Here is a 12,684-nt window from a genome sequence, read left to right as displayed (position 1 = left end):
AGAGAGAGAGAGAGAGAGAGAGAGAGAGAGAGAGAGAGAGAGTGAAAGAGAGAAAGATAGGTTGGGGACTGGTGGAAGTTAGGACACTCCTCTCTCACCCCTCACAGCATGTTGCAGCCTTTGGGGCAGCACATTTATTAGACACATTAACGGGGAAAGACAAGGGGGAAAGCAGTTGTAAAGAAGAACATAGACTGTTAGAAAGAGAGCGGGAGTGGGATACGAGCTGTCAGAAAAGTGAAAGAAACAGAGAGTATAGACAAATAGAAAACGGATCCCACCACATGGTTACACACCCGAATCAGATCCATTGTTCTTTATCATCATCTTTATCATCCTCTAAATGCTCAATTGTGTATTAAGGTGAGTGGCTGCAAATCTCCTGAACTTTTACCTGGCACACACTGTATTCTCATTGTATGCTCATTCTCATTTTCTGTCTCTCTCTCTCTCTCTCTCTCTCTCTCTCTCTCTCTCTCTCTCTCTCTCTCTCTCTCTCTCTCTCTCTCTCTCTCTCTCTCTCTCTCTCTCTCTCTCTCTCTCTCTCTCTCTCTCTCTCTCTCTCTCGCTTTCTCTCTCTCTCCATCTCTTTAATCGTTCCTCATTCATTTTCCATTCTCTTTTCATTCCTTTACAAAACTCTACATTTCTTTCCTCTTTTCCTCATACATTTTCTCATTCCATCAAGTTCCCTCTCTCTGTCTCCTCTCTCCCCCTCTTCTCCATGTGTTGGTGAGCCCTTCTTGTCTCTGTGTGGTTCTGTGTTCCGCTGTGTGGTTCGCTGTTGACATAACCCTGCCTTGGTTCTCATGGTTACACATCTCTACACTGATCGAAGGTCTGCTTTTGAAATAAACAAAAGCTGCTGTAATGTCATAGTCTGGAAAGTAGGGTGTATTTTATGTTCTCACATTCCCAAAGAACAGTTGTATTCTTTCTAGAAATTCAACCAGCATATAGTACAATTATAATACAATACAATTTTCACTGCTTAAATTGAGTTTTTTTCCTTTTTTCTTTGTCAAAATAACTGGAAGAGGGGAAGCTTGTTGCCCTGTTAATAGCCTGTCAAATTAGTTTGATGATTGACACGATTTCCACTTCTGTGAACCATTATTTGGTGTCCTTCCTCTCCATAGCTTGACTGAAAGATAGAAACAGAGCTTACAGCACGGAGGAAGACAAGTATAATGCCTTTGATGACAGGAGGAAATGATTGTGCCAATGTTGAGTATCATGAGAGAAAGAGAGAGTCTTTTGAAGGAACAGTGTTAACATTTGGCATGTTTTAGCATGCCGTCTCAGTGCTGTGCCAGTATGCTGTTGGCCAGGAGGCCTAATGTGAATATTTGCTTGCCTACTTCAGTGGCATCACTTTTTATGTGTGCTGCAAACACATTGTCTCCGCAAGGAGAGAAGAGTAATAGAAGATAGAGAGAGCCATGTATCTCCATTCCCACAAATCGAACCGTAACCCAACCCTTTGGCACTTGAATTCAATTGATGTAAACAATATGTAATATGCAAAACAATCCACTTAACTTGGGTTCGAAGATCAAGCTCGATGACACTTCCCAAATCCAAGGTTCATAATATAAGAACAGGTATAATTTCACCCAAATAGTCCTATGTGTGACTCTTTCTGTCTCTCTCTCTGTTCACCTCTCTCCCTCAGAGTCAATAACATTCCCAATGGCCAATGACAGTGATTTCAAACTTTCTTCCGACTCATCCATCTCCTTCCTTGATGTCTTCAATGACACAGAGATCGAAGATGGCAGCATTGTCCTATTCTCCAACAGCACTGTTGAGGAACCCAGCATTGTGAGTAACATTGCCACCACAACCATTGGAGCCCTCATCCTGGGCCTGGTCTTCCTCCTTGGCGTACCGGGGAACCTCTTCATCATCTGGAGCATCCTGGCCCGCGCCCGCCAATGCTCCGTCACCACCCTCCTCATCCTCAACCTGGCGTGCGCCGACGGCTTCCTCATGTGCCTCACCATCTTCTTCATCATCTATTTGGCTAGGCAGAACTGGGACTTTGGCAACTACATGTGCAAGGGGGTGTTTTACCTGTGCAACACAAACATGTATGCCTCCATCTTCCTCATCACGCTGATGAGCCTGCACAGGCTGGTGGCAGTGGTGTGGCCCCATCGAGTGGCGGCCCTGGCCAGCAAGAAGATGGTAGTGCGGGCAATAGCTGTGCTCTGGGTCCTGGTGTTCTTCATGGCTATCCCTGCTCTGGTGTTCAGGGAGGTGAGGGATGATCATGACGAACAGAACAAAACCCGACTGGTGTGTGCCTCAGATCACAGTCTGCCTCAACATGTAAGTTTAAGAGATAAGTGAATATTAAGTTAATAGTGGAGTTAGATACATAATATATTGTTCTGGTTTAAGTACATTGTTGTTTAGGATTGGGAAGAGGTTTATATGTTGATACAGGTACAGTCATGATATGACTAATAAGATCATAAATCCTAGCCAATCCTACATTTTTGCTCGAGATCTTGTTATGACAGATTCATTCATGTTCAAATAAGCCTGTTATTCCACTATGCTATCATTACATGTGTGCAGTTGATCGTTACCTCATTTTTCATGTTCAGGTGGTGTTCCAGTACACCTTTGAGACAGTATTGGGATTTCTGGTTCCGTATGGGATTATAGTGAGCAGCTATGTCTGCATCCTGAGACGCCTCAGACAGACCAAGTTCCGTCGCAAGATCCGCAGTGAGAAACTCATCCTGGCCATCGTTGTGATGTTTGGCATCTTCTGGTTGCCCTATCACGTCATCAACATAATACAGGTGTGTGATCATATGGGATTGGTTGTTTTGCCATTTCACTCAGAATGTGGAGAGTAGCATAGGAAGTTGTACTATTTTACAGTGAAGGAATGAATGAAAGGTTTTGCTCTGTGGTTGTCTCTCCTAGGTGGTGGCTGAGCATTTTGAAGACGGTTCACCAATGAAAAAGAGGTAAGTGCTTACCAACTGACCCAACATTTTCCCCCTCCATTTTATATAACATAAGCACCACCATACAATGACAGTAAAAAGACTGTAACGGCAACATGAACTGTATCCCTCCCTCTGCAGACTATATAGGATATGGCAGCCCAGTCGTGCAGTGACCTCTGCTCTGGCCTTCATCAGCAGCTGTGCCAACCCCATTCTCTACACATTCACTGGGAAGTCCTACATCAGAAAGGATGGCATGGCCTTCATGGCTCGCCTCTTTGAAGGGACATCTCTGGACACTGGGATAAGGAAGGGCCGGCAGACAACCAGGGACAGGGAGGGAAAGGGACTCAAAGATATGTTGTCTTTCAGCAGCACTGGGGAAAATGCTGTGATGAATGGAAAATAGACACTCATATGCAGGGTTGCACTGCACATACTATCCACTCATCATGACGATGCACTCCTGCACACAGACCGCTTAAAAAAACAATTTTTATTGCTACATTGTTGGTTAAATTGTTGGTGCCTTTTTTACTTTTAATACATTGCTTGTGCCGCTTGAATGTTTGTTGAATCCCATGCTGCATTCAACACCCTGCATTGACAGCCACACACCCAACAACCACAGCAGTAGCACACAAACACATATTCTCAACCCCTGCCCCATGGAGAGCATCACTCCAGACACCACCCCACAACAGCAGCACACAGGCAGAGCAGAAGACAGAGGACAACATTGTCATCCTGTGTGACTCCAATGGCACATATCTTGATGGAAGACGGATGTTCCCAAAGAGATGAGTGAGGAAGATCTGGTGCCCAACTGTGCAGTCAGCCCTTGGACTCCTGGCAGAGCAGAGACTGAGAGCACCGACCCACATGCTCATCCACACAGGGACGACAATCTCTGCAAGCAGAGTGGATGTAGCCAAGGCTCTGACTCAGATGGCTTTAACAGCCACACAGGCCTACCCCACACCCAAGATCATCGTCTCCACTCTTCTGCCCAGAACAGATATACATCAGAGTGTAATCCACAGGATAAATGCTGAAGTGTCTCATAACTGTGCTCTGATTCAGAATGTGCACATAGCACATCACAAGGACATTCGTCATGACCAACTGTATGACCACGTCCACATCAACAGAGAAGGGATGAGAGGCCTTGCAAAGGTTCTGAAGGACACAGCTTTGGACAGCAGGTCACACAACCACACTGACATCAGAAGACCAACCAACCACCAACAATCTCAAAGGGACTCTAATCCATGGCAACACAACACCCATACCTCTCGACAACACAAGCAGCCTGAGAAAAGGATGAGCAAACCCCAGCTCCAGAACAGTCAGATGAGCGAATCCCAGGAGCTCAGCCAGAGAGCTATACTGAGATAGCATGCAGGCCTGCTAACCCCGCTTCATCTGAACTTAATCAGATAAGACACCTCCTGAACATCATCTGCAGTCGAGTAATGTTGTTTTATTCATTTTATTGTTATTATTTACTAATATCTAGTCCAGATAGAATAACAGATACTAAAGGCTTAAAAATTATACATGTAAACATTCGTAGCCTGCTAATCAAAATAGAAATGCTCAGAGCATGGGTAGAAATTCATAAGCCTCACATATTAACAATTTCAGAGACATGGTTGAATAGGTACATTTCTGACACTGAGTTAAAAATCCAGGGTTACATATTATATAGAATTGATAGGTGCACTCGAGGTGGGGGAGTAGCAACCTATGTCCTCGATAAATGACTGTCTATGAAGATTTCACCTGAGATTGTCCCTCTACATTTTGAAGGTTTATTTGTTAAAATAACTCTACATGAGAACAAGTCATTGATGATTGGTAACATTTACAGACCACCCAATGCCCCAGTAGACTCCATAAACAATATTATCACCACGGTAATTGAATGCATTGGTCAAATGAATGGATCATCTTAGGTGACTTTAATAGGAATCTGCTAAGGATAGTAAAACTATTGAAAATATGTACTTTACTGAATTAAAATACCAACCAGTGTCAATCCACAAACTCATAATGGGACTTTGCTGGATTGGATTTTGGTGACACGTCCTGACAGGATTATACATTCAGTTGTTCTTTCAGTGATCATTCCATCATCTACCCCGTTTGGAAAATTAAGATACCTAAATCGATTAATTTAAGACAATGTACAAATGTAAGTATTGATTATTTCATTGATGACTTGATACCCATAAACTGGCAAAGATTCCAGCTAATCCCAACAGCCCAAAATGCATGGGATTACTTTCTCACTGAATTCACGAAAGTATGCGATAAACATGCTGTCACACCCTGGCTCTGGGACTCTATATGTTGAGCCAGGGTGTGTGCATTCTATGTGTTCATTTTCTATGTTGGGTGTTCTAGGTTGTCTATGTCTATGTTTGCATGTGTGACTCCCAATCAGAGGCAACGAGTGTCAGCTGTCGGCTGGTTGTCTCTGATTGGGAGCCATATTTAAACTGTGTGTTTTCTCTTGGGTGTTGTGGGTTTTTGTTCCGTGTCGGTATGTTAACCGTTGGACTTCACGAGTCGTGTTTTGTTTGTATTTAGAAACTTTAATTAAATAAAGTCATGTTTCTTTCACACGCTGCGCCTTGGTCTACTACTCCTTACCCAGACGATCGTGACAGAAAAACCCACCATACAAGGACCAAGCAGCGTGTCCAGGAGCAGGCAGCCTGGTCATGGGAGGAAGCGCCAGGAAAGGAGATGGAGAGGCTGGCGATGGCCCAGGTGGGCAAAGTGTGGTCCTGGGAGGACATGCTCGGGGGCAAGGGACCTTGGGGTAGGATCAAGGCCCTGGCGAGAGAGGAGCAGCGGCGTCAGCAGTGCCATCGTCGGACGGACGAGAGGCACCCCCAAGAATTTTTTAGGGGGGGGCACACGGCATGGGCGACTGGGCAGCAGGAGGCTGCCACAGGGCGAAATAGGAGAAGAGGAGAGAAGGCCACCGGGTTACGGGAGCCATTGGCGAGAGGAGGGAAGGAAGTCGTAGAGGCACGGCGAGAGGGACTGAGGTGTATTGCCAGTCCGGTCCGGCCCGTTCCTGATCCCCGTTTAAAGCCAGTGGTGTGTGTTCCCAGTACGGTCCGGCCTGTCCCTGCTCCACGCACCAAACCTACGGTGTGCGTCGCCAGCCCAGCCCGGCCTGTCCCTGCTCCACGCATCAAACCTACGGTGTGCGTCGACAGCCCTGCCCGGCCTGTTCCTGCTCCACGCACCAAACCTACGGTGTGCGTCGACAGCCCAGCCCGGCCTGTCCCTGCTCCACGCACCAAACCTACGGTGTGCGTCGCCAGCCCAGCCCGGCCTGTCCCTGCTCCACGCACCAAGTCTACGGGGTGCGTCGCCAGCCCAGCCCGGCCTGTCCCTGCTCCACGCACCAAGCCTACGGGGTGCGTCGCCAGCCCAGCCCGGCCTGTCCCTGCTCCACGCACTAAGCCTACGGGGTGCGTCGCCAGCCCAGCCCGGCCTGTCCCTGCTCCACGCACCAAGCCTACGGGGTGCGTCGCCAGCCCAGCCCGGCCTGTCCCTGCTCCACGCACCAAACCTACGGTGTGCGTCGCCAGCCCAGCCCGGCCTGTCCCTGCTCCACGCACCAAACCTACGGTGTGCGTCGCCAGCCCAGCCCGGCCTGTCCCTGCTCCACGCACCAAACCTACGGTGTGCGTCGCCAGCCCAGCCCGGCCTGTCCCTGCTCCACGCACTAAGCCTAAGGGGTGCGTCGCCAGCCCAGCCCGGCCTGTCCCTGCTCCACGCACCAAGCCAGGGGTGCGAGTCGTCAGCCTGGTCCAGCCCGTTCCTGCCACTCGCACCAAGCCAGGGGTGCGAGTCGTCAGCCTGGTTCAGCCCGTTCCTGCTACTCGCACCAAGCCCGGGGTGCGAGTCGTCAGCCTGGTAAGACCGGTCAGCTGCTCCACAACGGAGCGTAAGCAATCCGCTCCGTCAATGTCCAGTCCAGATCCAGCCAGCGGGGTCAGACCGGACCAGGGGCGCTACGGGGGTATTATGGAGGGGTGGTGGTCAAGGCCAGAGCCGGAGCCGCCTCCGAGGAGGAATGCCCACCCAGCCCTCCCCTGTTTGGGGTTTCGTTAAGACGCGGTCGCAGTCCGCGCCTTTAGGGGGGGGTACTGTCACACCCTGGCTCTGGGACTCTATATGTTGAGCCAGGGTGTGTGCATTCTATGTGTTCATTTTCTATGTTGGGTGTTCTAGGTTGTCTATGTCTATGTTTGCATGTGTGACTCCCAATCAGAGGCAACGAGTGTCAGCTGTCGGCTGGTTGTCTCTGATTGGGAGCCATATTTAAACTGTGTGTTTTCTCTTGGGTGTTGTGGGTTTTTGTTCCGTGTCGGTATGTTAACCGTTGGACTTCACGAGTCGTGTTTTGTTTGTATTTAGAAACTTTAATTAAATAAAGTCATGTTTCTTTCACACGCTGCGCCTTGGTCTACTACTCCTTACCCAGACGATCGTGACACATGCACCTTGGAGAACAGTGAAAGTTAAGGGCCATCACCTGCCCCGGGTTAGCTCTGACTTAATACATCTGTTCAAAGACAGGGATAAAGCCGGGGCTAAGTACCGTAGTACCAAAGATCCAACTGATTGGGAGTCCTATAGAAAATTAAGAAACACCAGTAAAACTAAAACTAAAAATGCAAAAGCTTCCTTCTATATGGATATTCTTAAAAAACCACAGCAGTTCTGGAAATCCACAAATGACCTTTTAAATAGGTCAAATAATCTACCTATTCAGCAAATACTCCTCAATGATTAAACCAACTGATATACAACCTCTCTTCAATGAAATAAATATCAACAAAGGAGCTGCACTATGAACCCAAATGTACAAAGTGGTCTGCTAATGTTATAATGTATCCTCAAGCAGATCTACACAACGTGGAAAACTGATTGGATTTGCAAAAAGTCATTAACGTAAGGGAATTTCGTCTTTTTTTCACCTAACTTTTAACCTAAATCCAATGACATGGTGAAATTTTTTGTTGATTTCACGTTGAATTCACATTAGTTGACAACCAAATTTAAATCAAAACTAGACATTGAACTGATGTCTGTGCCCAGTGGGAGGTGCTAGTTAGTACCAAAAAAATTGTTTTTAATTTTGTCCCTGTAGGCCAGGGTAACCCTTTTTTGGACTGTGGAGGACCTTTTAATATTGGTTCTTTGAATAACCCTTTGTATAACCATTTGTATGGTTCTTCATTACACTCACTGATAGAGCCAACGGGTTTTCATTGCACTGTAAAAAAAAATACGGTAAATATACAAAACACTGCTGTATTTTTAGAGCTGGATTAAGATACACTGCTCAAAAAAATAAAGGGAACACTTAAACAACACAATGTAACTCCAAGTCAATCACACTTCTGTGAAATCAAACTGTCCACTTAGGAAGCAACACTGATTGACAATACATTTCACATGCTGTTGTGCAAATGGAATAGACAACAGGTGGAAATTATAGGCAATTAGCAAGACACCCCCAATAAAGAAGTGGTTCTGCAGGTGGTGACCACAGACCACTTCTCAGCTCCTATGCTTCCTGGCTGATGTTTTGGTCACTTTTGAATGCTGGCGGTGCTTTCACTCTAGTGGTAGCATGAGATGGAGTCTACAACCCACACAAGTGGCTCAGGTAGTGCAGCTCATCCAGGATGGCACATCAATGCGAGCTGTGGCAAGAAGGTTTGCTGTGTCTGTCAGCGTAGTGTCCAGAGCATGGAGGCGCTACCAGGAGACAGGCCAGTACATCAGGAGACGTGGAGGAGGCCGTAGGAGGGCAACAACCCAGCAGCAGGACCGCTACCTCCGGCTTTGTGCAAGGATGAGCAGGAGGAGCACTGCCAGAGCTCTGCAAAATGACCTCCAGCAGGCCACAAATGTGCATGTGTCTGCTCAAACAGTCAGAAACAGACTCCATGAGGGTGGTAGGAGGGCCCGACGTCCACAGGTGGGGGTTGTGCTTACAGCCCAACACCGTGCAGGACGTTTGGCATTTGCCAGAGAACACCAAGATTGGCAAATTCGCCACTGGCGCCCTGTGCTCTTCACAGATGAAAGCAGGTTCACACTGAGCACATGTGACAGACGTGACAGAGTCTGGAGACGCTGTGGAGAACGTTCTGCTGCCTGCAACATCCTCCAGCATGACCGGTTTGGCGGTGGGTCAGTCATGGTGTGGGGTGCCTTCCAGTCACCTTCCAGTGTGCCCTGGGGTACCAGCTGGCCCTGGCCCCTTGGACACCCAGCCAGACCTATGCGCCCGCTGTCGACGAGTGGTTCCACAGGGCCGGACAGGTCAGGGACGCCGCCCATGTCCATCTCCAGAGAGCTATTCGTCGGCAGAAGGACCAAGCCGACCGCCACTGCAGTGTGGCCCCTGTATTCCAGCCTGGGGATCGTGTCTGGCTGTCCACAAAGAACCTCCCTCTCCGCCTGCACTGCAAGAAACTGAGCCCCTGGTTTGTAGGGCCGTTTAAGGTCCTCCGGCAGATAAATGAGGTATCGTACCGGCTGCTCCTTCCTCCTCACTACTTTGTCTCACCCACTTTTCATGTGTCTCTCCTCAGGCCGGTGGTTCCTGGTCCTCTGGCAGATGCCGTCCCCCGGGGTACGCCTCCTCCGCCCCTGGACATTGACGGGAGTCCGGCGTATGCGGTGAGGGACCTGCTGGACTCCAGGTTCCGTGGGGGACGGCTCCATTACCTGGGGGACTGGGAGGGGTATGGTCCTGAGGAGAGGAGCTGGGTTCCGGCTGGGGACGTTCTGGACCCCAACCTAATTTGGGACTTCCACCGTCGCCGCCCTGACCAGCCCGCTCCTCGTCCTCGGGGTCGTCCTCCTGGCCGGCGACGTCCAGCGGCTGGAGAAGCGCGTTCGGGGGTGGGGGGGTACTGTCACGTCTCCTCCCGTTGCTCCCCTCCGGCGCTCTGATTCGCCGGTCTACTGAGCCACCGGTCTGACGCACCACCTCGGCAACACTGGAATGGAAACCCAACGCACCCTAATCACCTCCAGCACACCTGCATCTCATCATCTCATCACCACCCCTATTTAGCCCTGCTGGACTGTTCTGTAATATGTTGTGTGTGGTTGTTTTTGCTTCTTGTCATGTACTCTTTCTTTGTTAATTATCTTTGTCATTGTTTGAGTAAACCTTGACCGTGTTAATTCCTGCGTCTGCGTCCTGCCTCTTCGTATCCTCAGTACTCGTCACACCAAAATAATAATGAAATGAATTACGCATTTTAAAAAAAAGATTATTTATATCGTAGGTCAAGAATCCAAGCAGTACATCTCTCCATAATAGGTTAAAATGTTCATAAATATGATCAATTATAAATCTACCGATTTCTTGCCACAGATTCTTTACATGAATACAATGCCAAAACAGATGTAACACTGTCTCTGGGGGTCGTTACAAAAGATACAATTTGAGTTTGTCTTTTTAAAATTTCATATAGTGGTTGGCAGAATAATATTTATGAGTCATTTTAAAAGAAACTTCCTTAATTTTGTTAATAAGTAGGTATGTGTGAGGCAACATCCAAACTTTTTTCCAACAGATATGATCAATAGAACGATTCCAATAAGGCATGACATCCTGTTGAAACAAGGCATGTATAGCTCTATTGTTGTATGGACCAAAAGAAAAACACATATTTCCTATTGGTGATGAGTCAACAAGGGTAATCAAAGGTAAGTTCTGAGGGTCAGGTCTTGACACGTTCCTGAATAATAAAGCATCACCTAAGGGAATAGGATCAAAAACGATTGCAAAATCTTTAGGCGTTACATGGATCTTGTAGTGTGATAAGAATTCCTCATAAATACGTTTAAAAAAAAACTGCATTTACAAGTTGGCTCACCAATAGGATATTATTTTGGAACCAATATTCTAAAAACAAAGATGTCTTTTTATAGAATATGTCCCGATTATTCCAGATAATATCTGTGTGTAGAGAAATTATGCTTGTAAATTAAGGACCATGACAACAATACCTGCCGATGAAAAGCAAAACATTTCACTGGAACTTTGTCAATATTATAATTGCAAACCAACATGAAGTTATGGCCACCAAAAGTAAAGAAGACATGATGAGGAATAAAGTTCCACATAGAAGTGCGTATTCTTAGGAAATGTTTTATCCAATTTATCTTAAAAGTCTTAGTTAAGGTAGAAAAGTCCAGAAAATTAAGACCACCATACTCACTTCTGCTAATTTACATTTACATTTACATTTTAGTCATTTAGCAGACACTCTTATCCAGAGCGACTTACAGTTAGTGCACATTTTTTTATATATACAGTGGAGAGAACAAGTATTTGATACACTGCCGATTTTGCAGGTTTTCCTACTTACAAAGCATGTAGAGGTCTGTAATTTTTATCATAGGTACACTTCAACTGTGAGAGACGGAATCCCCAAGAATGATGTTTCCACCTCCATTCTTCACGGTTTGGATGGTGTTCTTGGGGTTGTACTCATCCTTCTTCTTCCTCCAAACACGTCGAGTGGAGTTTAGACCAAAAAGCTCTATTTTTGTCTCATCAGACCACATGACCTTCTCCCATTCCTCCTCTGGATCATCCAGATGGTCATTGGCAAACTTCAGACGGGCCTGGACATGCGCTGGCTTGAGCAGGGGGACCTTGCGTGCGCTGCAGGATTTTAATCCATGACGGCGTAGTGTGTTACTAATGGTTTTCTTTGAGACTGTGGTCCCAGCTCTCTTCAGGTCATTGACCAGGTCCTGCCGTGTAGTTCTGGGCTGATCCCTCACCTTCCTCATGATCATTGATGCCCCACGAGGTGAAATCTTGCATGGAGCCCCAGACCGATTGACCGTCATCTTGAACTTCTTCCATTTTCTAATAATTGTGCCAACAGTTGTTGCCTTCTCACCAAGCTGCTTGCCTATTGTCCTGTAGCCCATGCCTATTGTCCTGTAGCCCAATTTTATCCCTGATGTCCTTACACAGCTCTCTGGTCTTGGCCATTGTGGAGAGGTTGGAGTCTGTTTGATTGAGTGTGTGGACAGGTGTCTTTTATACAGGTAACGAGTTCAAACAGGTGCAGTTAATACAGGTAATGAGTGGAGAACAGGAGGGCTTCTTAAAGAAAAAATAACAGGTCTGTGAGAGCCGGAATTCTTACTGGTTGGTAGGTGATCAAATACTTATGTCATGCAATAAAATGCAAATTAATTATTTAAAAATCATACAATGTGAAGTGTACCTATGATAAAAATTACAGACCTCTACATGTTTTGTAAGTAGGAAAACCTGCAAAATCGGCAGTGTCTCAAATACTTGTTCTCCCCACTGTATATATATATATTTTTTTCATACTGGCCCCCCGTGGGAATCGAACCCACAACCCTGGCGTTGCAAATGCCATACTCTACCAACTGAGCTACATCTCTGCCGGCCATTCCCTCCCCTACCCTGGACGACGCTGGGCCAATTGTGCACCGCCCCAATTGTAACTAATGTAATGGGTACGGCTTTTCCACAGAAAGTTAAAAAGCATCTGGTCTATCTCTTTGCTTATTTTACTTTTAAGATATAAAGATAGCGCAGCGTATGTTAGTCTAGAGATACCCTCATCCTTGGTTATTAGAACTCTTCATTTTAAAGATAAAT

At 46.8% G+C, this 12,684-nt stretch overlaps 1 protein-coding gene across 1 annotated transcript; it reads left to right on the top strand.

Annotated features, from left to right (window-relative positions):
- The first annotated feature begins 80 nt into the window (after positions 1-80).
- Positions 81-5,597, top strand: LOC311147025 (leukotriene B4 receptor 1-like). The gene is made up of 5 exons (XM_084183633.1): positions 81-363; positions 1,676-2,334; positions 2,616-2,816; positions 2,944-2,987; positions 3,108-5,597. The coding sequence occupies exons 2-5, from the start codon at positions 1,693-1,695 to the stop codon at positions 3,376-3,378; spliced, it is 1,158 nt and encodes a 385-aa protein (XP_084039759.1). The 5' UTR covers positions 81-363; positions 1,676-1,692; the 3' UTR covers positions 3,379-5,597.
- The last annotated feature ends 7,087 nt before the right edge of the window (positions 5,598-12,684 follow it).

Source organism: Coregonus lavaretus (assembly GCF_964263955.1).
Source record: "Coregonus lavaretus genome assembly, chromosome: 19".
Lineage (NCBI taxonomy): Eukaryota > Metazoa > Chordata > Actinopteri > Salmoniformes > Salmonidae > Coregonus > Coregonus lavaretus.
This window is presented reverse-complemented; position numbering and strand designations above follow the sequence as displayed.

Coding starts and splice junctions, on each gene's coding strand:
- LOC311147025 (XM_084183633.1), top strand. CDS start 1,693: ATGGCCAATGACAGTGATTTCAAACTTTCTTCCGACTCATCCATCTCC. Junction 2,335..2,615: donor ATCACAGTCTGCCTCAACAT/GTAAGTTTAAGA, acceptor TTTCATGTTCAG/GTGGTGTTCCAGTACACCTT. Junction 2,988..3,107: donor GGTTCACCAATGAAAAAGAG/GTAAGTGCTTAC, acceptor CTCCCTCTGCAG/ACTATATAGGATATGGCAGC.